General features: G+C 30.9%; 1 protein-coding gene across 1 annotated transcript; it reads right to left on the reverse strand.

Moving 5' to 3' along the window:
• Positions 1 to 567: 567 nt before the first annotated feature.
• LOC7483576 (subtilisin-like protease SBT1.5) lies at positions 568 to 3,477 on the reverse strand. The gene has a single exon (XM_024597773.2). It carries the CDS (start codon positions 3,198 to 3,200, stop codon positions 879 to 881), a length of 2,322 nt encoding a protein of 773 aa, XP_024453541.2. The 5' UTR covers positions 3,201 to 3,477; the 3' UTR covers positions 568 to 878.
• Positions 3,478 to 27,458: the final 23,981 nt, after the last annotated feature.

Raw genomic sequence — 27,458 nt, forward strand, 5'->3', positions numbered from 1 at the left:
AAGAGGCTAATTGCATTCAATTTGTTTGTATAAAGTGATGATTAATAAAACCTTAAAGAAAAATAATTGATTATTAACAATAACAAAGTTTTTATCTAAATCATTTTGAGTGCTTTAAAAAGTAAGTATTACTAAACAATCTTTTTAAATATATTGCTCTCTTTAAATACATGTTTAAGCAATAAAAATTTATATAATTCATTTTGTTTAAGTTTGTATGCATGCTAGTTGCTTTCTTTTATATATATATATATATAATCCAGTTAAATCCTGTGTCTGTGAGAAGCACACCAGAATTTTGCATCCCATGAAAAGCAGCAATACTCGTGATATATCACTAACACAAAAACAACAGGAATTTAGTTAATTTACAACATCAAGTTAACAGCCCCACATGGTTTTTGTCCTCGTGATTGTCGTTATATGGTGTCTTTGTTCTTCAGCTGCTTAACTCACATTCAGCTACTTTGACTAGGAAATACAATTCAATAAACAATCATATGTAGTGCATCTTTTCCCACATGCACTAAATAGTAAAATTATTATTTGAAGATTCTACACCAAGGCTTTCTAAAAAGAAAAGAGAGATCTTTTCATTATGTTTTGGCTTCATATTTCCATACACAAAGCATTTTCTACATACATTCTTGATTCTGCGATTTGACTACAAAGATTACACCTTCGAATCCAATCGTCACCTCTTATCTCAAGCAAATCATGACTTCACTCGGCATACAAACCCCAACTCCACTCGCTTCCTGATATAGAAAACCCCCACGCATTTTCATTTTACAGAGATACAGATAAAGTATGACAGAGAAACCTAAAAAGAGTGAAAATAGAGAAAACTTCCTAAATCCCCTTAAAGACCAAACTAATTAAAGAGGTTGCTGCATAGTCACAACAATGGGACTAGTGACAGTGTGCTTTCCATCAGACCAAATTATGGAACCACTCCTCATGCTAGAGGCCCCGGGTGCCAGCTTCACTGCTGTAGTTTGCACTCTGACAAGGAAGTTCAATTTCTGCCCCACCCTCCTGAACACAAGTTTCTCTGGCTGAACCGTGACCACAGTCTCACCAGGTGGCCTAATTGTAACTTTGTACACGGATTTTGCATCCCCGACATTTGTCACTGTCCTAATAAAATGTGTAGACATCTGATGCTTGCCATACTGTTGGAACACAACAGATAATGAAGGGTAATTCAAGTTCCCTGCATGGCCTGCCCTTTTAGCTCCACTGCAATCTGCATTCCTCCTAGTGACCACTTGAATGTTGTTAAGTGTATAATTTGAATTGCAGAGAAAATCTATATAATCAAAAGATGTAATATCATAGATCAACCCAGGATCCATGGCCTTTTGTGGGTGAACATGGCCAGCACCGAAATCTAACACAGTAGAAACATTTCCAGTAGACTCATCAAGCATTGTTCCGCCTCGATTATCAACTGTATAAGCAGTTGTCATCAAGGCCGACCTTATTGCTGCCGGACTCCATTCAGGGTGAGCTGCCTTTAACAAAGCAGCTAACCCGGAAACATGTGGACAAGCCATTGATGTACCTGAAAGAATATTAAACTCAATTTTTCGCTTATCAGATGGAATCCCAGAGGGTCCAATTTTATCAGGCCAAGCAGCAAGGATGTTCAAACCAGGAGCAATAACATCAGGCTTCAAAATTTCAGGGGACTCAGGATTTGGCCCTCTAGCTGAAAACGAAGACACCACTGGTGCAGGCCTAACATTAACTCTGGTCCCTTTAAAAACAATAGTAGCAGTAGGAGGTGATGACTTCGATTTAGCAGCCGCAGACAAGTACTTCCTAATTTCATCGCCACCAGAAGCACCAACAGCAGTAGCAGGCAAAACATGACAATCAGCAACTAAACCCTCACCATCAAAAACCCCATTAGCCAAAATCATCCCAACCCCTCCAGCCATCTTCACAACCTCACCTTTAGCAGCCCTAGAATTAATCCCTCTATCACACAATACAATTTTCCCTTCAACAAACTTAGGATCTAAAGAACCCTCTACACACAATGAACCAGAATAACCATCTCCACCATCACCACTCCCAGCATAAACCACTGGATACATCTTCCCTGAAGCCAAACCTGGCCCACCATAAAGACTGACACCAGAAATCACCTTCCCATTTCCAAGCTTAACATCAGCTGGAAAATCCCTATCAATTGTTCCAGCACCAACAGTAGTTACCCATGGAGCTACATTAGTAACAGTTAAACCTCCAGGTCCACCATTACCAGCACTAGCAGATACAAAAACCCCACAATCCACAGCACCAAAAGACCCAATTGCAATAGCATCTAAATAGTAAGGCACGACAACACCTCCAACACTTAACGAAATAACATCAACCCCATCAGAAACAGCAGCATCAAATGCAGCTAAAATGTCAGAATCATAACAACCGGCATTCCAACAAACCTTATAAGCAGCGAGTCTAGCTTTTGGAGCCATTCCAGCAGCAACCCCGCGTGCATAGCCAAATGTAGATGCCGGAAACACATATCTTCCGGCAGCAATGGAAGCAGTGTGAGTGCCATGGCCATCAGAGTCACGTGGCGACCGATACTCGGTAGTCTCATTCATTTTGCCGTTCGTTGCTTCATATCCGTTACAGAAAAAGCGAGCTCCTATTAACTTTCTATTACAAGAACTTGAAGCGAAGTCTTTGCCACTAACACAAACCCCTTTCCATTTGGACGGGACAGGACCCAAATCACGGTCATTGAAGCTCTGTCGTTCAGGCCAAATACCAGTGTCGATGACTCCGATCACAAGATCGGACCCGAAATCCGACTCTTTAAGCAGACCAGCACTGTCGGATGTTCTCAAACCGAGGAATTGAGGGGAGCGCGTGGTATGAAGGTGACGCACGCGTTCAGGAATGACAGCAACGATGTGAGGGAGGGTCTGGAGCTTGAGGGCTTCAGTGAGGGAAAGTTTGGCAGAGAAGCCATGAAAGACGGTGTCGTAAGTGTGGAGCAAACGGGGTGTGGTTCCAGGGGAGATGGAGGAGAGAGAGGAGATGTACCAGTGCTGGTGGGTGGGGAAAATAGAGGGTTTGGTGTCATGTTGGACTTGGACAATGAAGGTTCTTGGCTGCTCATTTGTCGAAGAAGAGGTTGAAAGGGAGAGGAGAGAGAGGAGACAGAGGAGAGAAAGCATTGTGATTGAAAATAGAAGAGTGTTTGAGCTCTGCTACTGACTGAGCAGTCTTCGTCTTTAAAGTGAAATGGAAGTGTGAGAAAGGGTGACACACTCCCGAGCACTAAGGTAGGGAATGGCGAATAGAAGAGTGAGTGAGTGGGATTTAACAAGGATAAAAGATGCTGATCACATGTTTTTTTATTTTTATAAAAATTCTATCAATCTTGTTTCTAAGAGCTGGTTTAGTGTGTATTTGGATATTTTCTTGGTTATTATTTGAAAATATTGATTTAAAAAAATTATGAATTGCAGTATTTTTATTTTAATTAAGATTTATGAAGAGAGCTTTTAAAGAAACTCATACAAAATTAGGATATATTTTCATTAATTATATATTTTTAAAATAGCAATTAAAGTAAAATATAGTTTCAACCGGTATGAAACTCTTAAAATTAGGATGTATTTTATTTATTAAGAATGTTTATTTTAATGATTTTGAATCGTGTTGATAATTTAAGATAAAAAATAAATTAAAAATAAAATAATATTATTTTAATATATTTTTAAATAAAAATACTTTATAATTCAATTACATATCAAATGCTGATCAGTTTCCATTACAATACAAAAGGTGGAGAATATATTCATAGTAAATTTAGCAACAAAAAAAATCTGCATGGCCCAATCTCCCGCCGCATCAAGTGATGCATTGTACCAACTCACTCGCCATCGCCATCGCCATCGCCATCGCCATCGAATATTCTAATAACTTGATCGGAGACACACTTACCGGACTGTCCTCTCACGTGTTAGACAGTTCACACGTGACATTGACTCTTGCTAGTAGAATTGTTCGTTTTTAGTTTCTACCGTTGGATATTGTCGATATTATTCTTTTAGAGACAGGTTAAACACTCGTCCTAAAACTGGGGCACCTTACTGAGGTCGGAGGATGATTCAGACTCAAACCTGGACAGTTGCGCAGATAGCCACGTGGGGACAGTATTAAATTATTAATTAAAAAAAAAAAACCCTCAAAGAGCAAAGCATTTTACACTGTGCTCCAACACAGATCCGCACATTGCAATTTCTTTTTCCTTTTTTTTGTATCATGTGTTTTTTTTAATTGATCCTTTTATATTGTTTTTATTCGAAATTGATCTGATAGCTTGTTTCTATAGGCTTGATGCAAGATTCTCACAGAGTAAGTAAAACATTTCGTGCTGCACTTTTCATACCTAAAAGGAAGAAGAAAATAAATCAGGGTAACCGAGGGGAAGAGAGGGGGGAAAAAAGGAAAATAAAGAGAAGAAGAATAGGTAGCAAAAGCCATATCGGAGCTCTATCACCGCCTTGTGCCGCCTCAAGAGAAAGTCCTCAATGAGATGATTTATGTGATACGAGGGAAGGTTGTCACTGAAGCTTGTGAATTTGATGGGTTCAACCATTATATTGTTTTTATCATGTGTTGTATCGATACCCCTGAGTCAAGTTTAATGATATGATCAAAGAGTTCTTCATAATTAGAAAATTCTATTTGTACGTTTAGAAAACAATGTGGTATAATTTTTTTTTAAAAGAAATGTTCAAACATCATCATCTTATTTTTTTAAATCATATAAGGTTTTGATTAGGTCAACTTGATAGGTTGTGAGTTTACATCTATTGTTTTTCTTTTAAATATGCTCATAAGAATATTACTAACACCTTAATATCTTTAACGAAGTGCGTGCAACAAACTAGTTATACTACCACTCTAAAAGAACTTAGGATTTCTTATAATGCTTCAATGTTCATATGAATAGTGAAGCACATTAATATATTTTTAAAATTGTTTTATAGCAATTCAATATCGTAGCATAGTTAGCTAGCTCGCGAGTTGCAGCACATGAATTTACGAGTTTGAGCGACACTACCTGTAAACCCCAGCTTAAAAATGGAAATGAAAACTTCTAATGAAAATAATTTTGTGATCCCTAATTTAAATATTAAATAAGAACAAGGAGTATAAAAATTTAATAGGAAAAAAAAGGTGTTGAGCCTACTTGAAAATTTTGCATGATAGATTGAATTTAATTATGAAAAGCTATGGCTTATAAATATAAAAAAATGATATGAGTTATGTTTCTTAAAAACTAGGAGAGGTAGCAGTGACATGATCTTCTACTAGTGGTGCAGATATTATCAGGGGGCTAGGTAGGTGCTTTTAAACCCTACCTTTTGAATTCTAGTATTTCATGAATGAAATCTTTAGTCAAATTTTATCTTGTGATCTTATGGATGAGTATCAAGATGTGAAAAGGAGTAAATGTAATTATGGACTTAAATGGAATTACAAGAAATGGGCTCTTGATGAGGAGATGGTGCAATTTAAAAATGTTAAATTGCCATTATGTATGAAGGTTAATGTTGGCTCGGTATTAAGATGGAGGTCGATGCTAATTTGCTATTAGGTATGGAAGTTGATGCCAACCTGCCATTAAAATAAAGGTTGATGTTGGCCTGTCATGGAGATGTGAGTTGATGTCAACCTGCCATTAGAAATGGAAGTTGATGTCAACTTACCAGTAGGTATAGAGGTTGAGTATATATAATTTGTCATTATATATAGAGGTAGTGTAGAATTTGAATTATAGAAATAGACTTGCCATTAAGATAGAAGTTAAGCAATGTGCTCAATTTTATTATATGACGCGTGAATGAAAACTAGCATGAGAATAAAAGAAACTTGATGACATGATTTTAATGTACATAGATATGAATTATAAAATGAGTTGTTAACAATTATTAAGTTAAAAGGGGTAGTGTTATGTGGTTGCACCATATGAATTGAATGCTTGTGTTGGTTCATTTAATTTATTATAAATAAGTAATGTTTTATAATGTTTGAAATGTAATATAACATGCAGGATCCTTCCATGCAACTAGACCATCATGTTCTATTTTCTAGGTTATTAGTTTTTAGGTAGCTAAGATAGTATTTTGTTATGTCATCGAACTATATAAAAAAAAAATCTTTTAGGGTTTGTATCAACTACAATGTATTGTTAAACTAAGGATGTAAACTTATCCCTTTTTAATTTGTAATAATGTAGATAACATGTATGTATTTGTATTCTAAATTTCTAAGTAGATAAACATTAAGTTTTAAATTAATTTAAATTACATAGACATATTTGCATCGTATTAAATTGATTTCTAGATTAGATGAAAAGAAATGTGTGATGATGTTGTTACGGGCATGCCTGAGGCTGTCAGGACTTGGTTGTGTTGAGTATTCATTACATGTATCAAAAAAGATTTATAGGTATTGATAAAAAAAAATAAAGAAAATTCTGTCAAAATTTTGATAGAAACTAGAAATGAAGATTATATACAATGTAAAAACAATATCCTTATTTTCCATGAAAAGATGAATTAAACTAACATTGGTATGATTAAAATATGGAGTGTTATAGTACCACCATTATTTTCAAATAGACGACAAAAAACTTGTCCTTTATGTATTTTATTTTTCAAAAATATAAGGGGTGAATAACATTTTATTCATTATCTAAATAAGAAAAAAAACTACACAAGGCTAGGAGAGCGGGCCTATCATCTAGGCCCATGCGTTCCTCGCCTCTAGGCCTATGTGTGCTTGGCCTACTATTGTTGGGCCAAGTGTTAGGTCTAACCCTTTTATTATTATTATTTTTTCTTTTCTTTTTGTTTTGTTATTGACATTCCATAATTTTTTTATCAAATTAATTTACTCTTTAGTTTTAACATGATTCTTAAATATTATTATAAATTTTTGTTGGAATTTGAATAATTCTTCTTTCAATTATTGTGTATCTGATATGAAAATAATAATACTAATAATAAATTATTCATGAAAATTTGATTCAAAATTTTTTTTATTCTTAAAGTTTTTAAATATATTTTAAACATGATTTCATTATATTTTTGATTTTTTTAGCCTTCAATCACACATAAAATATGAACATACTATTTTGATATTTTTGTTAACTTGCTTTGACAATCATAAAATATATTTTTTAAGAGAAACAATTATTCTAGTTAAAAATAGTGTTTGCTAAGATAAATAAGAGATATGTTAATAGAAAAATTTATTTTTGTGTTTAATAAAAGTACAAAAGAATTCCTTGAGACTTGAAAAAGTTTTCTTTTACATTTTAAAAAAAATTAGTTCCTTCATAGCAGGAGTACAAACTAGTTGCTATTATATACTACCTTGTTTGTTTTAAGAAAAATACTTTTTTGAAAACCATTTTTTTTTCACTTTTTAATGTTTGGTAACTTTAAGAAAAGTTGGTTAAGAAGAAAACGCTTACTGGTCAAAGAAAAATTAGCCTTAAAAAAGTTTTTTCTTTTATTTTCTCTAGAAAACATTTTCCGAAACTTAAAAAACAAAACTGCAAATGACTAAACACTATCCAATTTTTTATTGCTATTTTTTTATTTAAAATAATTTATAAAATATTTTTTTTTCAATTTCATCCTCCTTCAACCTTTTTATTTATCAGATTTGGTCCTTATTTTTTTAATAAACTTTTTGCAAAATAAATCATTAATAAGTTATTTTTCAACTTTTTTTTCATGGCATAACCAAATACTCGAAATTACTTTCTAGATTATTTTTCATAATACTATCAAATATCAAAAAATAATTCACTTAAAAAAACTATTTTGTAGCAAACAAACAACAACTATATTTAATTATGTTCACCGTGCACAACCTCACCGCAGAAGCCAAGAAAGACGAACCCGTTTATTTTTGCGTTTTAAAGTGCATTTAAAAAAATTAATTAATTAATTATTTTATTTTATTTTAAATTAATTTTTTTGTGTGTTTTCAGATCGTTTTAATGCGTTGATGTCAAATATACATGTGACATGCTACTATATCAATTGGGTTCTCTTTATCCATCTACTATTTTTTTTTTTTTGGATTATACATCCCTTAATATGTTTTTTTTTTCTTTAACTCATTGTATCTCTCGTTTTAGCATATATAATGGTTAATATAGAACAAATAGCATGTTATTAGGGTGACATGTAACATGCATCAAGAAAGTTAATTTTGATGTGAAATATTTTTTTATAATGAAAGAAACTTTAAATAAAAAAACGAAAAAAAACATGTTTATTAATTATGTTTATCTTACTTTAAATTTGTTTCCTAGTTTTGTATTAAAACAAAAATGAAATATGGAATATTATGTCTATCTCTACGACTCTGATGGATATGAAAAAAAAGAAAAAAAAAAAAAAAGAAGATAAAACTCAATGAAACGTCCCGTCCCCTTTCGTTTTGGCTGCCATTGTCAATCAATTTAAACGTCTCCCTCATCACCAGATCGCCATTATTTGAAATATGCAATGATGCTTAATGCTAGAAAGCAATCAGCCAAAGCGACTAACCTACCATTACCTTTAATTTTGGACTCTACTTAAACATTGAAATTGCTAAGGTGTCATCCATTAACTCTCCTTTAGCTTTATGCCTTCATGTGAGCAGTGGAGACTTCTAATTACTATACAGATATGGCGATGCAATCCATATCCTGAACTTGAATATTAAACTAACATACATTAAAGAGCTCTAATTTTTTTATTTTTTTTTTGGGTTTTGATCGAGGAGTATTCAAATTCCTCTCACTGGACAAGTTCTTATATGCCACATGAAGCTGATGGCTGCTCCCATCTAATAGCATGTAATTTAGAAGAGTGAAATTATTGATACAGTTTTTTTAGTAGTATAAATATCGTTTTTTTTCTTATGTAAACTCCAATACAAAAAGAAATTATTTTAACAATTAATTTGTATTTTAATATATTTAATATTAATACTTTAAGTTTTATTTTTTTGAGAAAAACATTGAGAAAAGTTGTGGAGATGAAAGAATAAATGTTTAAATAATTTATTTTAATGTTTTTTATTCTTTTAATAGATATGTAGAAATAACTTTTTTTATTATAAAAAAGTCATTTTAACTTTTCATTTGGCTATCCTTCCACTAAAAATCAAGAGAAAAAAACTAATTATTAGTTTTTTTCCTTTGATTTTTTTTATCTCTCCCATTTAAAAAGCCCTTATTGTCAATTTTCTTCTGGTATTAATATTACTAAGTTTTTGGCCCGCGCTGTGCTACGGGTCAGATCAAATATTTTTTTAATGTAAAAAAAAATCTAGGTGTTGTTAAATTTTTTTTTTCTATTACAAAAAAAGTTAAACCGTGTAGAAATTAATTCAATGTGACCTGTTCAACTTAATGATTCTAAAGACAACCCTAATGATCGATAAAAACTTAGTTTGATTGAAAATAAATATTTAAGATGAGATTTTCTTATAAATATTAATATGAAAACATATTGGATTAATTTAGATCAACTCAGGTTGTCAAGTCATGAGAATATAATAATATCGTAGAAAGTAAATAAAAAGAATATGGAGCTCAATTTCCAATAAACTCAATGTTAAAGGATGAAATTGAAAAAAAAAAAGACTTAAAAAAATATAAACTCAATTTTCAACCTAAGTTGACCTACCAAACCTGCAATTTGGGTCATGAGATTGGGATAACCCAATAGAAAGCATATTGAAACAAATTATGAAGCTCAGTTCTCAATCAATCTAGTGTTGAAAGATAATTTTTTTTTAAAAAAAATCTATTAAAAAAGGACTTAAAATCTACTAGAGTCAACCCAGGTTTACCAGTCAAACTCGTGACCCAAGTCATGAGACAGAGATAACCTAATAGAAAGCAAACCGAAACAAATTATGAAGCCTAATTCTCAATTAACCCAATATTGAATGATGAATTTGAGAAAAAATTAATAAGGAAAAGGGGAAAAAACTCGAGTCAACTGAATCAACCCGTCAAACTCGCAGTCCAGGTCATGAGATTTGAATAACTCTATAAAATGTCAATTGAAAACAATTATGAATCTCAATCCTAAATAAACTTAATGTTGAAAAATATAATTGAAATTAAAAAAAGAAAACAAGAAAACAAAAACAAAGAAAGGAAACAAAACATTGTTTGAGTGAATAGTGTTTTGTGAGGAAGGGTAAAGTAAAATCCTCTTCTCTTTTAGTTTTATGTTAATGAGTTACGGTATGAAAGGACAATTAAATAACATACATATAAACTTGCCAATTTATCCTTTCTACTTTCTTTCTCTTTTACTCCAATGGCTTTTCTACCCTTCACATCTTTTTGGTTATTTATTACCAATTTTCTCTTTTACTCCATGCCTATTCTCTTTAAAAGCTTTCCATGTCAGAGAAAACTTTAAAGGATCATGTTTGGAGATTTTAGAGATTGAGTCATTGAAGGTGGCTACTAAACCTGAGTTTTATGAGCAACTGTGAAAACAGTTCCTTGATAGATTCAGAGACCTTTAATGCTTAAGTTAGCATTGAATAGATAGAGAAAAACATTTGTGGTGATGTGTGTGTTTGAAGGAATGGTGTCAGAGATGATGAGAGGAGAGAATGTGAGTTCCCTCTTATCTCTCTATTGTGCTTATAGGTATGGATGACAATTTAATCCGGACTCGATGAATTCAAACTCGACCCGAATAGGTGAGTATTTTCTGGATAGTTACCTTATCCAGTGAATAATTGGTAATGTATTAATATTGTTAAACTCAACCCGAAACCAGCCCAAACCTAGCCTAAAATATGCATTTATATTATATAGATATAAATGTAGAACATTTAGATTTTTCTTTTTAATACAATATGATATATACATATCTCAATATTGGCATAACACACACACACACACACACACTCACACGTGTGTGTGTGTGTGTTTGTGTGTATATATAATATTGATCATTTTATCATTTAATATATATATATTCATACTTCAAATATATATTAACTATTTTATTTTTTATTAAGTAATAAATAATAGTAGATAATGGATACCCAAAACCTAATGTATAGTTTATGGATATTTTTTTTTATCTAGTTGATAATGAGTAGGGTATGAATATCAAAAAACCAAGTCGCGAGTATCCATTGTCATCCCTATTTGTAGGAGAGTTGATGAGAGAAGAGAATGTGAGTTCCTCTTTCTATATATGGTGTGCTTGTACAAGAAATGATGAGCGTAGAGCTTTTTTTTTTTTTTTGTTACTTGATGACTCATAAACCCTTATATACCAATGAATTATGTGAATCTGATTGTTATGTAATCATGCATAATGATTTTATTCATTGTGGATGCATTGTCATTATGATGCCTATGTATATCTAATAATATTCAATTTGATGAAAAATGCTTAGATCTTGAAATAGCACATATGGGTTACAATATGAAAGGACAATCTCATAACATATATATGTAAATTTGCCAATATCTGCTTCATACTTTCTTTCTCTTTTACTCTAATGCCTATTCTTCCATCCATATCTTTTGGTTATTTGTCAACAATTTTCTAAATCCATTTGAATTTTTTATTTCTTTTCAAAAGATGGCCAGGTTAGAAAAGGCTTTAAATGATTATGTTTATAAATTCTGTACATTGAGTTGTTGAAGGTGGTTATTAAACCAAACTTTTGTGAGGTCTCGCAAAAAAATATTTCTTAAGGCATTCAGAGATTTTTTGATGTTTAAGTTAGCACTGATATAAACGAAAGAAAACATTTGTGTTGATGTGTGTATTTGCAGGGTAGATGTCAGAGATTATGAGAGAAGAGAATGTGAGTTCCCCATTCTCTCTCTAGCATGCTTGTAAGAGAGATAATGAGCTTAAAGCTTTTTCTTCTTCTTCTTTTTGTTATTAGGTGACTCATAGGTCTTTATATGCCCATGAATTATATGAATTTGCTTGTTATGTAATTATGTAGAATGATTATTCTCATTACGGATGAATGCATTGTAGCGAATGTGTTTATCTAACAATATTCAATTTGATAAAATAAATGTCTAATGTATATCTAATAATTTCCTTTTCATTAACATAATTAAACAAATTACAGAGTTTTCTTTTTTTTTTCTTCATATTTTTTTGGAAAAAATATTATTTTTTATTCTTTACACTTGGAATAATTATTACTCCATACTTGACATATTTATATCATTCTTTTTGTTCTTATCGTCATTATTTTGTAATTTTTTTCTTTACACTTTTTTTTTGAAAATTTATTATACAAAGACTAAGGAAAAGATGTTTTAATGTAGCAATTGCACATGTGTTCCTGTTTTGTTTTTCTTTGTTAAAAATAATCTTGAGATCTTACATGTGTTTATTAACGTATATGATTTTCACTATGTTTTATTATATATAAGTGTTGACTTTTAATTTACAGTTATATCTTTTACTCGCTATAAAAATATTTTGTTAATAACCTACACATTAATTTATTTGTGTTAGAAACAAAAAATTCAACCTCCAACTAGGTGAGTCAAATAGACGCATTAACATTTTTTTTTTATTTATTGATGTAGATAATTCTCGATTTATTTAATTAATGCATACATGAGCTTTTTTATTTATAATTAGGATTTTTGTTGTACAAAAAACACATTCGTATTTTTTTGCCAAAAAAACTATTTTACCTACAACAAAACTCGGGTCAAATAACCAGTAACTTATATACAGTTTCAATAATTCTAAAATTTCTAGAATAACTATTGAGTTGGCTCAATTAATTGGGTTTAAATCCGAGCAGACAACAAGATCCCGTTCTTGAAAATAAGTCGCAACATCTCTACCCATGGTGGTGATTTTTGTTTTAGGTTGTTTCACATGGTGTTGAAGAATCAAAAGGAAGTTAAAAGACTTTACTTTTTGAAAGATGATTGTTTGTCTCCGCAGTCCGTGCTTGTCATAAATTTCGATTTTTTTTTGAATTTTTTTAATATTTTTAGATTATTTTAATATACTAATTTTAAAAATAAATTTAAAATAAAATATCATTTTAATATATTTTAAAAAAAATTAAAATACAACTATTATCATAATACTAAAACACTAGTAAAGAAGTAACATAGCTATATGGTGGAGTTATTATGGGAAGCTTTACATGAAAAAACAAGCAAACTTAATTCATGGAGAAGGAAGACAGAAAGTTACCTTGCGAGTTTTGAAGTAGCCAAACTCTAATTTTTAAGGAGGAGGACTGGTACTTGTGTTGATGGGCTCCAAATCTAATAAATTGTGTATTTTTAAGAATTTTCACTACTGATTTTTATACAATGTTTGATGTGCCTAACTAGCTAATAAGTCTTAGTTTTATAACAAGCCGTGTAGCCACGCTGAGGGGCGGTTTTTTTTTTTTTTTTTGAGTTAAAAGTAATATTCAAGTAGCATAAATATTTTTTTTTTTTTAAAAAAAATCTACAACTAGAGTCATGTACGAAGTAGATGAAATAAGTTGATTTTATTTTAATCAGATAATAAAAAATAAATAATAACAACAAATAAACTAAATAAAAAAAATGATAACAATAACCTAGAAAAAAAACATTTTTGTAAACTAGGACAAATGATTTAGGTCAATTATCAACCTATTAAATACAGAAGGATAAAATTGATGAAAAAAAATATAAAAAACCGAGTTAGCATGTCAAACTTGTAACTCGAGGAATAAAATGAGAGTTAATCTGGGCTAATCTGTCAAATCCGCTGCCTGGATCATGAGATCAGAATGTGGGAAAGATAATGTAAAGAATCACAAAGCTGAAAATAAAATAAGAAAAAAAAAACAATGTCAACCTGCATTAACTTTTCAAACTCGTGATTTGGAACATTAAACCGAAAGCATCATATATGAAAAAACCACGAAGCTCAATTCCCAACCAATTAAATATTGAAGAATTAACTTGTAAAAATATTATTAATTACACAAAAAGATGCAACACAAAAAAATGACAATTAAAAAAATAAGGTCAAAATTGAAATACAAAATAAATTTTTATTTTTTCTTGAATGGTGAAATTGAAAAGAAGAGTTAAGTGAACAAAAAAATAAAAAGACAATCAAAAGAATGAAGATCAAGATTGAAATAAAACATAAAAATAATTTTTTAATTGAAGGGTGAAATTAAAAAGAAAAATCAATTCAACAAAAGATCCAAGAAAATAATCAAAAGAATGAGGGTGAAATTGAATATATATATATATATATATATATATATATATATATATATATAACAAATTATGATGGAATGATAAAATTAAAAATAAATAAAAATTCTACAAAATGGCCAAGAATAAAAAAAAGTATTGAAGTTGAAATACTAACAACAAAGAGGGTCAGACTATAATTTTTGAAAGATGAGAGAAAAAAAATAAAAAAAAGTTAACCGATGACAATCCAAAGCACCACCACGAATAAGCACATCACCATCAATAAGAGGATGTGGTGACACTTTCAATAACACAATAGAATTTAATTAAGGAAGCGCAACACGTGACGACACTTTCAATGACACGACAAAAAACATTTTTGAATGTAAGAAAGCGCAACACTTGCCGGAGAGTGTGCTACACGCATCTACACCTTTTTGTTTTTAATTATTTTTTATACGTGGTAAAATACCAAATTTAAACTAATTTGACTTGATAATAATTAAAAAACCATGGTGAAAAGATGAAAAAAAACCCCTAGATACCATTTTTTTTTTGTCTTGAGTGTAATATAAAACTATATTATTTTTTTTTAAATTATTTAAAGAATGAACGGGGTCAATTTAGTTTTATTATACTTTTTAAAAATAGTATTAAGATTTTTATATCCTTAAAAGCAAAAAAAAACTTGCAACTAGGGGTATTTGTGTATTTTCAAGCTTGTTGTTTTGTAATTAATAGGTTGATTGAGATCAATATAGTCTTTCTATATTTTAAAGGAACAATATAAAAATTTATACAATTAGAAGGAAAAAAATTAAATCTTACAACAAAGAATGTTTGTGTATTTTTAGGCTATTTGTTTTTTATATATATATAAATAACAAGTTAGATTAAGGACAACTTGGTCTTTTAATAATTTAAATATTAATTAAAATTTTTTTTGACATATGCAAGGCACATCACATATTAATATTTTTTTTATGGAGTGTTTGGAAATGTTGTAGCGATTGTTTTTAAAGTTTTTTTTTAAAATATATCAAAATAATATATATATATATATATATATATATATATTAAAAAAATTGTTTTTGATATCAACATATTAAAACAATATGAAAATACAAAAAAAATATAAATTTAAAATAAATTAATAAAAATCAATTTTTTTTAAATATTTTTAAAACATAAAAAAAAATAAATTCTTAGCATTTACTTCAAATTCAGCTTGTGAGTTATGGAGTATCCAAACTCCAATTTATGCTAATTATGAAATACTTACCGTAATTAGATTTCCTGTAACGAGTTGCTCTATATTTTCTTTACTAAATGTTTTTGGCGGGAACTTGTAAGGGCATTATGGCCCTCTTAATATTCATTTTTTAATATTAAAACTTGTATATAAACTAACGCGATTGTCATATACAATGACGTTACGTCAATATAAAATTCTCCACAACGGCTAGAATTTATAATTTGAGTGTTATTTTAAAATAATATTTTCTCAAACGTTTTTGAAAAGCAATATATTTAATGATTTCTGCTGTTGGTAACAATGCAATCTATAATATATTAAAATATCTATTTTTTAAGTTTCATTTGAAATTTAAAATAATACTTATCATCTACAAATCAAAATAAGTAATTTATTAGTGTCATTTTATTCTCAATAATAATCCATTTAAATTTCAATAGGATTTATACATTAAAAAATATGATAATTATTAATAAAAAAATTAGTTGTAGTCAAGTTAAATTTCAATAAGATTCCTATATTAATTAATAATCATGATAATTATCAATAAAAATGATTAGTTGTAGTCAATTTAAATTTTAACAAGAGTTTAGTTATAATCAATTTAAATTTCAATAGATTAATTAATAATCATGATAATTATCAATGAAAATAATTAATTATAATTAATTTAAAATTCTATAAGATTATTAATAGGCTAGTTGTAGTCAATTTAAATTGCAATAGAATTCATTGGCTTAGTTAATTAATAATTATAGTGGTTATCAATAAAAATAATTAGTTGTAGTCAATTTAAAATTTAATAGAATCTCTTAACTTAAAAGACAACCCATTAAGTATGCTATTTTAAAAAGAAATTTTACACCGTGTTACTTTCTCAATTTGTTTTTTACTATTTTAAAAAACACTCCTATAATTTACCAAGTTTACTAAAAAAGCTTGGTATTGTTAACCTGATGAGTGCAACCTTAAATTAAAAAAAAATAACAATTTAAAAACTGAATAATTCAAATTAAAAAATATAATTCAAATATTCAAAATAAAAAGTCTCAAATATTCAAATAAAAACAATTACAATCCATAATTAAAAAAATACAAGTTCCTTTATCTTTGGATATTAATAAAATTTAATTGAATGAAAATATTGAGTTTTAGGCATTCGAAATATTTTCTCTCTCTCTAGAAACCAAGTTCAGTTCGGATGGAATTTGATTGACCCAAACTGTTTCTCCATGTATCCTTTCCCAATTGATGAATGATTTTGTTCTTGAATCAAAATGATGGAGGCACGAATGTTGGCCCCCTTTCTTTTTCACATGATGAAGATTTCCAACCTAACATGAGATGGTGGGGACTCTAAAGAGGACAAATTTCATCGCATCTGTGGGTATCGTTCGACTAGTTTCTTTGAATTTGAACGGAGACCACAGTGAAAAGCGAGCATAGGCAGTGTGCTTTCATGGCCAGAGCCAAGAAAATAGAGAAGGAATAGGCCAAATTAATATGTTACAGAAAAGAAAGAAAAAGTAAGATGATTAAACAATAAAAAAAGAAAGAATCAAGATTGTTATATTTGAAATGCGGTAAATATTGTTTTTCAGTGTGTTTTTTTTATTAAAAAATATATTTAAATAATATTTTTTATTCATTTTTGAACTAACATATCAAAACAATAAAAATACTAAAAACAATAATTTAATTTGAAAATAAAAAGATTTAAAATTTTTGAAAACACGATTAAATTGCAATGTCAAACAATCTCTAAATACTTTTTTTTTTATAACGTTGGTGTTCGAGTTAGCTTGTGTGCACCTTGACTAATTCCACGGGTCCTGAAGTTAACGACCATGTAAGCCTCCAATGACCCTGAGATTTGTGGGACTCAAACTAGTGATCTCTTTGGAAAAACTTAGGACCTGACCAGTTAAGTTGCGCCCCTTATAATTACGATCTTCAAATGCTTGTTTAATATGGTGGTTGAGTTGGTAAATTACAGGTGGAGTAAATAATGTGTTTGATAGCTCTTTTAAAATCATGATTTTGAAAACCCTGTACAAGATCTTGGCTTTGATAAAACTAGAATGTAATGACTTTTCAAATATATTATTTTAGATTCAAAACATAGTTTCAGAAACGCAAAACCCAAACAAAGCCAGCGCGAGAGCAGGGAATGGGACATGAGGCCCCTAGCCTAGACTCGTTGAAACAAAGTTTAAAAATTAGATAGAGGAGGGGGGAAGGCAGGTGGGGTTGGTAAAGTTTGCATGCAATTATGGAGGGTCTCATTATTTGTGGTAATAAAGAGGGGAGTAATGGGGCTGTGGCTGTGGGGCTTGTTCTTGATGTTTGAATCAAAGCAAAATCCTTTTAATAATAGTCTAATAACTTTATCCATATTTTCCTGTTCTAATCTCTTACGAGCTTTTTTTAATGGCAAGTAGTTTAGACTTTGAGCACTTTTGCAAATAAAAAGTTGTGGCCTATGAGAAGGTTCCTTCATCTTCTACCTTCTCATGGCGATCATCAATTCCTCTCTTCAATTATTGTCTTCTAATCTTTAGCAACTTTTGTTAAACACGAGAAGCAAGACGGTGATGTCAAAGTAGCTTATTAAAGGAATGGATGTACTGTTTTTCTTCGTAAAAATATTGTTTTTCAAATTATTTTTTGTTAAGAAATATATTAATTTTTTTTTTATAATTTTTTATAATTTATTTTTAATATTAACCTATCAAAACAATTCAAAATATAAAAAAATTAATTTAAAACAAAAAAATAATAAATTTTCAAAAACATGGTTCGATCGCAAAAACAAACACTACCGAATTATATATGAAATGAAGAGCTCCATGTTGCTGAATTTGTAGCTTTCTACAAGCTTTCTATAACAAATACATCAGGAGTCGGCATGCCCTTTATGATGTCTCGAAATTAAGTAGCTAAACTCTGCAGAAGCAAATACGCCTTTGATTTTTAGGTATTCAAGGACTATTTAATGTTGAAAGATAAATTCACTTAAACTTTGAGCCCTAATCGAAGTTGTATCACGAAGCCCTTTCATCTCTGGATGGTCCACCACAGTTCTGTTCATCATATTAAGCTAAGCTCGCCAGAATAGTACTTGGCTGCATTCAGCTCCATGAGAATCTCAATCTGTATAATAACATAAACAGGATCCATCTTTATTAAAGAAAACAACATGTTATCTACTAATATATGATTAGGGTTTGTTGTCTAGAGAGGTAGCTAGTCTCTTCCTGCATGGAAGTTTGACAATGGCAGTGGTAGTTTTCCCGCATAGATACGCTTCTCTCCTCTTTTCTTTTTTCTTCTAACAGAGTTCCAGTACATGAACGATAGAATGTTTCCATGTTGAAAAAGGGATTGACAGCAGAGTTGAAAAAGAGAAAAATATTTCTACGTGGACCTATATGTTTGTGGGGAGAAAGCAAATGAACACTTTCTGTGGTCAAAGGTCAGTTGAATTGATTGCTGTAAGAAGATGCAATTAAGAGGGCAATGGTGACCAGTAGGCTCCTTTATTGATCGGATGATACAGACATCCCTCAGACTCTAGCTTCCCTGCGTGTATCTGCTGACATTAAAAAAAACTTGAATAGAAAATAAATTTGATTATTTTTTTATACAGGACACGTAACGACAAATCTAAGTTCAGGAATTGGTGTTGACTAGCTCATCAGGCCGTGCTTAATTCTGGCTTGGAGCAAAAAAATATTTAAAGCGAAAAATAAAATAAAATAAATTTAAGCAGCGGTAACATGTTTTTTTTTATATAAAAAAATATTTTAAGTATAAGTTGAATAATATTTTTATCTAGGAAAAAAATTTGATCTACCTAAGTTAATTTGGGTTTACTTGCAAAATTCATTGGGATAATCTTGAAAAATAAAATAAAAAAATCAACCCCGAATTAACTCAATGTTTAATGATGAAATCGGTAAAAAAATAGCATTTAATTAAAAAAAATCCAAGTCCTTGAGTCTACCAAATAAACTCGCAATGCAAGTCATTGAATTCAATAAATTTTTTATTGCTTAGATTTTTCTTCATTTAATTATATGACAATAAAATATATGATAATTTTTTTGTATGAAACATTTGTTTTAAAAGTAAGAAAACCATGATAATGCTGACCTTTAGGTCACATATTAATATTTTATTTATTTTGATGATAACAATTAAATGAAAATAAATTAATAATATAATTGGATGATATTAAGTTTAAATAGATTTATATAAAGATTACATCAACAAACATAAAGAATTGAATGAAAAAAAATCTATGAATAAGTTCAATATGCAAAGCAAGTGAAGATTTGGTTCTTAATGATTCATTTTAATGCTTATTGTTAAATTTTTATATCTTACTCAATAGCAAACTAAAATGAATTCACACACTTCACATTGTATGCATAAATAGAAATGATATACATTTAATCGGTTCAAGTTTCACCAGGTTTGAAACTGTCAAAATTGATTTTTTAGCTGAATCAGACGATTGCTTGGGCATACCAAGTGAACCAGTCGACTGCAGTTCATCCGTGATGAACTCCTAAGAATTTTGCATGAATCGGTCGACCAAATGATATGGTTATTTGAACCGGTTGACCATTTTAGCTGTCAGAGGCATTCCAACATCTTTAAATTATATATATAACTCTATTTTATGCAAAATTAAAGAGAGATTTGGAACATACATAATATAGAAGTTATTTCAAAAGAAAAAATCAACTAGAAATTATCAATCCTAACATAATCTAAGTTGTGTTATATTAAATCTTTATATTCTAGCACAAGAGTATAAAATCTCACACTTATTACACTTACACGCCTTCAATTATCTTAAGTGCTATCGAGTAACTATATATATTATACTTTTCAATTGTACAATCTACTCTTTGAGAAGTTATTCTTGTTGTAAATAAATCATAATTATAAACACTTGAGAGTTTGGATAAATTCTTGGTATTGATGAGATATTGTCACAAAAAATAAAAAATCTTGAGGAGAGAATATCTTCAAGTGGTGTAATTGTTTGGTGTAAATTCATCAAAGTATTGTATCTTTTACTTGAATTAGTAAAAGAGTATTATACTCAAATATGATCGGTACTTTAGGTGTAAATATAAGTTTGTCGATCCACATTAAAAATTAAGTTTGTAATCTTTCTTTCCCTGTCTCTTTATTTTAAATATTTTAATTATATTATTAATTATTGTATTTATTTTTATTATTCACATAATTAGTTAACGCCTAATTCAACCCCCCTAATTCAAATCATTGTAATAATTGCAAGGTAAGTGAGCCTTGATATCAAGCTCTTTAACACCAAACTGTAGAGCAAGTACAATCAAAGATTGCAATGCGGGAAGAAATCACAGATGTACAGTAGAAAGTCAGAGATAGTCTCAGCCTTTGTATACTGGAGTTCTGATGGCATTCTCGAACCAGCGAATTATGCACGAAATTGAGGATTTTTTCCCTCTTTTCAACTGCTTCAGAATACAAATCAACGTTGGGAAGCCCGAACCAAGATTCTTCAAAATCCCATACGTGGAATGAAGTCGAAATGCGATGCCATGTCTCGGACAAGATACTGATACGAACCACATCTATCGTGGGCAGAAACGAAACAATCTGATGACTAATGTGGTCGGGCAATTGATAAATCCTGTCAGAGGCATTAACCTCCACGTCCATTGCGTTGATATCTCTTTGATGTCTTTTGTTTTCACACCAAATTCCCTGATCCACCTAATTTGCCTTTTATTTTGCTTTGAACACAGTATTTTACTACAGAGAACACGTGAACAAGGATGTTGAATTTCAAATTCACAAGATTTCTCACATATAAAGTTGAGATTCAACGGAGTAAAAAGAGATCAAATAAAACCCCCTTTTCTTTTACAGTAACACCAATAACTAAAATCAACTCCATTGATAAAGCACTGTGAATAACAAATTCATGACGTACAACAAAGAAGATGATAAAGAAAGTATAATTGAAAAGGAGAGAAGAAAATAGGAATTGAATGACTTCAGGGTATAGGGTTCACGGTGCCCGCTGGAAGACTCGTAAATAGGATCATGTTATTAACCGATCTGAATCTATTTAAAAGGAATACCCAGGTCTAGAGATGGAAATGATTTATATTCCCTGAAACAGTAGGAACCCTAAAATTGTTACAAGCCCCTTCTTGTTCAGCCCAGATATTAAAAATGGCAAGCCCCGATAGAATGTTGGTGCGGCCCAGATAATAAAAAGGGGATTCAGTTTGAATCCAAAAGACACAAGAACAGAACATCTTGAAAAACAATTTTCATTACAATTATTTGATCAGTTAAATTAGTTATTAAAATCAAAACACGGGAACTCATGTTCATAAAAAACAAACGTGGGTCTGTTGCAGGAGGTGCTGGAAACAGTAGGCTCTTACAATATCTATGGAGATGGAGGAAATATAAAAAGAAGGGCAATCGTTCAATTGCATTTACAAACTACTCGTGGCTTCTCTACCGAGGAGGCTGTATTCTTAGGCATATAGTTGTAACTATATAGCTGGTCTGCACTATAAATTTTTTCTTAACATAAAAATATTGTTAAGGCCAGACTAATGTTTTTAAAGAAGTAAAAAAAATATGAAATTCAAATTATTTACTTAACTAGGTTTAATAAGCTCCATGAATTTAATAATATGATTTTAAAAAGGATATTGTATATAACACAATTTTACTAGAAAAGTGTTGATGATTGTTTAGAGATGAAAGGTAAATCTCCTATAATTAATTGGCCATGAGAAATACCAACCACAATCTTATAGAGAAAAACTTTTAGACCAATAAATTAGTCTTAGACAATGGAACAAGTCTGTTTATGAGTATATAATACAATTTAATGATTATAAGATGAGATGTGCCATAAAGGAGGATGTAGTCATGACTTTGCATCAATTTTGTAAAGGTTTGAATAATGATTTTGAAAAAGAGATCATGCTCATAGGTGTTTTCACTCTTGACCAAGCCAATAACATAATGCAAGATTATGAGTTACTTACAAAGAATCAATGAAAAAAAATAATAGGATCGTCGTAATACCTCTTTTAGGTCTTATTTAAGAGATAATAGGTCTTTGTTAGGAGCTCCACCCCTAGATATGGTTACAGTAGTGCCCAACTTTATAGAGAAGATAAGCACAAACGAGTCGTTAATGAAATGTCTAGGATGAGTTCAAAGATTCAATGCGTTAAATGTCAAGGTTTCAGTCATATCTTCATCAACTATACCTCTAAACCCTTAGTCATCCAAGAAGATAAGAATATAAGTAAATAGGAATATTATATATAGTAATCAAGTGTATGAGTCTAATCTTAAGGATTTTAGTGACCTAGATGAAGAGGATGTGCGAGAAAAATGATTTAACACAATAAGTTCAAATGAGTTTGAGATGGAGGTCAAGAAAGAGCATGGTGTTTCTGTGTTAGTTGTAGAGGAAGTTTTAAGAGACTCTCTAGTGAAATCATCTGAAGTGATAAGCGTAGTGTTAGAATATTTTCTAGATATTTGTCCACCTGAGCTCCCCAATACCTTATCTCCTATGCTTGAAATCATAATGTAATAGATTTTAAGCAACACATTGAGCTCCCTAATCCTTTACCCCATACACGTGATGAGAAAGATGAAGATAATCCTAATTTATTAGGTTGTGTCCAAACCATATCTACTCAGACTTTGAATAGTGTTTGTCTCATTCCATACCCACAATTATATAGTGTTCATAGCTACAAATCTAAAAGTGTATAGGTATTTTTCTTATCTCTCCTAACGTTAGGATGTTTGAGTCAATTGAGCCATTTGCACATAGATTTCATAATTTACAAGTTGAGATCATAGAGGAGATTCAAGCAAGTAATGAACAACACAAATTTCAAGCTGATTTACATAAGTATTATGATGAGCTTAATGTTAAAGATTATTTCATGATACATATTAGAACTAAATGGTGTCATTAAAAAACAAACAAAAAATTACAAGCAAGTAAACTTCGATATCATTCAAAGTATAAAAATGATTCAATCAAATAGTTTTGTTATTAAACTGCCACCAAACTTTGATATTAACTATACTTTTAACATAAAAAACCTCATTACATATAAAATACAACAACATATCCTTGATGATCTTTTTAAAACCTCTGTTCTATTATCCTTATTAGGAGTGTTAAAAAAAACCGACCAACCGATTAAACCAAAAAATTTGAGAAAAAACTAACCGAAAAAACAAAACCGATAGAAAAAACTAAATAAACCGAATAAAAAATAAAAAAACCCACCTGGTCCGGTTCGGTTCCGGTTTAAAAAAACTTAAACCGATTGAACCGGACCAAACCGAACCAGTTTAATTAAATCTAAAAAAAAGTATAAAAGGAACATCCTAAACCTAAATAGTAAATACCCTAACCCTACCTTTCCAGCCGCCCCCCCTTCCCTCTTCCATTTCCAGCCGCCCCACCCATCCTTCCCTCCCCACTCTCTCTCTCTCCCCTTTCTCTTTCGCTTTCCTCCTTTCCAGTCGCCCCACCCATCCCTCCCTCCCCGCTCTCCCCCCCTTTCCCCTTCCTTTTTTCTCCTTTCCAGTCGCCCTACCCCTCCCTCTCTCCCGCTCCCTCTCCTCTGTGCTCTTTTCTCTCATTTTCTCTCATATTGTTGTCTTTCTAGTTTCTACTCTCTGCTTTAGTTTATGGCAGAAAACTTGGATAAAATCATTGTTTCTAGTTTTATTAACATGAAGTTGTGCTAGCGAGGTCCCGGTAGTTTGCAGGATGCTATTGGAATCTTTGTTAACATGTAGTTGTGCTAACTTGGATAAATGCAGTGATTGTGATTCAGCTAAGAGAGATCTTTCAGATCTCAACCGAAGGGCTCGAATTCAAAGTTTTTAGCAAGGATTTTTTTTAATGTGATTCGGCCAAGTTTTCTCTTATTTAATTGGTTTCGGTTTTTTTGGTTTTTAAGGCTAAAAAACCGACCTGAACCAAACAAAACCGGTTCGGTTCTGGTTACATTAACAAATAATAGTATTTTCCGGTTCGGTTGAATTTTTATGTTAAAACCGGACCGAACTGGACCGTGAACACCCCTAATCCTTATCATTGACATGAAAGAAATATCTTAATGCTACTTTGAATATCCAAGTTGTTTTTATAAGGAATGATGAGATTTAGAGAATTTCACTTTATGAGCTAGACGACCAGATTCAAACTATACTTGAATTATTAAAAAGACATCATAACAACTTGATCATGATATTTTGGTGTATTATTGGAGCCTTCTTGAAAACACCCGACATGGTCGATTTTTTCCAACCCTAAAAGAGCTGGTGGAGATACCAAACCCGAGATTTAGTTTATGTATGCGTATGATCATTAATGATGGAGGGTAGCCTAACCCATTGAAAGATTAGGCTTAACTTATGTTTTGTATTCATTTTATTTGAACTTTTAGTTAAGTTCCGTCATTAGACTTCATTGTTCTATTTAGTGGGTTATAAACCCAATTGTTAAATCTAGTTAAAATTTTAGTATTTATATATTATTTTTCTAAATATTAAACAGTTTATTGATGATTTGAATAAATATTGCAAAGTTACAAACTATTTAAAAAAAAACAAATAAAGGCTATTCAAAATGCAAATTTGTAACAAGAAGGTGACTCGCTAAGTAGCTAGTGAATCCTGCTCTGCCATGAACTTGTGAGCTCCATCAACCCTCTTTTTAGCTAAATAATCAACTAAGCTATTGGCTTCTTTCAATATATATTGAATCCTGAAAAGTAATCAAGGATGACAGACCAAACCGAAATTTTCCATGGTTGCTCTCTCTCTTAGTCAGCCAAGTTAATGCATATCTAAAATTATATTGACGAGTAGTTTGGGAGGTTAAGAAGACTACCAATCCAGCAAGCGCTGGCTTAAAAAAAGAGAAACCATCGACATTCAAGTAAGACTGGCCACTCATACGGGGGAGACTATTCCGCTAGTGGCGGCCTAGATTTCCTCTTGATAAACCATAAAATCTTGTAATGGGGCAGTCTGTCTCTGTTGTATCAAGTTCCGAATAAATCAAAATTTACTTATTTAGTTAATGTTTGGCAATGCGGTTTCCGCGTGTTTGTTAAAAAAATATTTTTTTATTTAATATTTTTAAATTGATTTGATATGTTAATATTAAAAATAATTTTTTTTAAAAAATAAAATTAAAGAACATTACCATAGACACCAGTATTGAGTCAAATCAAAAGGGAAAGAACTCCAAATGCGAACAGATTTTATAACTAATTTCTTCAACATTGATGAGGTTGAGGTTGAATTTTACTGAATCATATTCCGCAGCCATAACAAAGGCCGCAGCCACACTTAGAAAAAAAAAAGAACGTAGAAAAAGAAAAAAAAAACAAAAAAGATTGGTCGATTATTTATTTGATAAAACATCATCAGAATTTTTATTCTGAATGGAACCGCAACTATGAACTACTCTTTAACATGCAAATTGAGTGATAGAGGCCTTTACTCCAGCTAGAAATTAAAAAAAAAAAAGGACTGAAAGCATCTAAACTTAAATGCAAAGATATATAAAATGTTATACTCCAGTTTCAGCACTCCTAGAAATGTTGTTGGTTACTGTTTTATACGTGTTTGTGGGCATCGAAGCCGGCATTTGTCATATTTTGACAAGTTCGAAGCAATATGATAGAGCAATAAAACTGGAAAAAAAACTCACCTTCATCGCCTGTAATTGCATCCTGAAATTCTTTGTACATAGAAGCTGCAAGACGGACACTTTTTCCACAGCATTTCCTTAGCAAGCTTGGCTAAATATTCATCACTTTGTCTGTCTTTCAAGCTCTTCATCATTTCTTGAAACTTCTTGCACGTCAATTTCTTGTGCCATGGAACCTTGCACTTTGCGCAGAACCATTTGCGAAAATGCGGGCAATCTGTTCGCATTAGTCTGCTGCGTCCATCTTTAATTTACAAAACTGAGCTGTCTTCGTAAGGACAATAAAATCCTTCAGAATCCGGAATTAGAGATTTGCATAGTGCGATTTCCCATCGATCAAGAACCACCAGTGGGACAATCGATCGGCAAGTTTCAGGTTCTATAGCCTCATCACACTCTGGATCAAAATATCAATGAATAAAAGATGACAGGTTAAATACTTAGGTATTTTAGTGTTTTTAACGATTGGTATGAGAGCCTTTATCAAAGCAAGAAAAAAAAACACAATAGCAGCATCAAATTTTCAGAGCACCTTCATAGACGAGTCAACCTTTGCGAAAAAACAAAGCAACAGCAGCATCAACAGGCAAATCAACAACTAATTATAATGTTTGCGACCAGGGGTAGGTGGTCTAGTGATAAGAGTTTGGAACCAAGGGGTTTATTTCCCATGCGGTCTCAGGTTCGAGCCCTGTGGTTGCTAATATGATAGCCACTGAAGGCTTACATGGTTATTAATTTCGGGACCCGTGAGATTAGTTGAGGTGCACGCAAGCTGACCCGGACACCTACGTTAATAAAAAAAACCAACAACTAATTATAAAGAGTTTTATAGAGGTAAATAATGATTGACCAAGTCGGGATTAACAAGGTGAAAGGAATGCAAAAATTAGTTCATTATTTATCCTCAGGTAAAAATGGACTCTAATATGCCTAAAGAAAATATTAGCCAGAGAAATAAAATTCAAAGCAGTGAGTAATGGAAACTACAAGTTAATAGTGGATTGTTGCCTAGTTGTCACTACAACATCGCTCTTTTGTTTAAAAAAGAATTCTTTTATGAATATATTTTGTCTGTATTGATTCCTTATTTAAAAAAGTCTACTGTAAGCCTATATATTGTCATACAGATA

The sequence above is a fragment of the Populus trichocarpa genome, chromosome 3 (genome assembly GCF_000002775.5).
Source record: "Populus trichocarpa isolate Nisqually-1 chromosome 3, P.trichocarpa_v4.1, whole genome shotgun sequence".
NCBI lineage: Eukaryota > Viridiplantae > Streptophyta > Magnoliopsida > Malpighiales > Salicaceae > Populus > Populus trichocarpa.

Coding starts and splice junctions, on each gene's coding strand:
- LOC7483576 (XM_024597773.2), bottom strand. CDS start 3,200: ATGCTTTCTCTCCTCTGTCTCCTCTCTCTCCTCTCCCTTTCAACCTCT.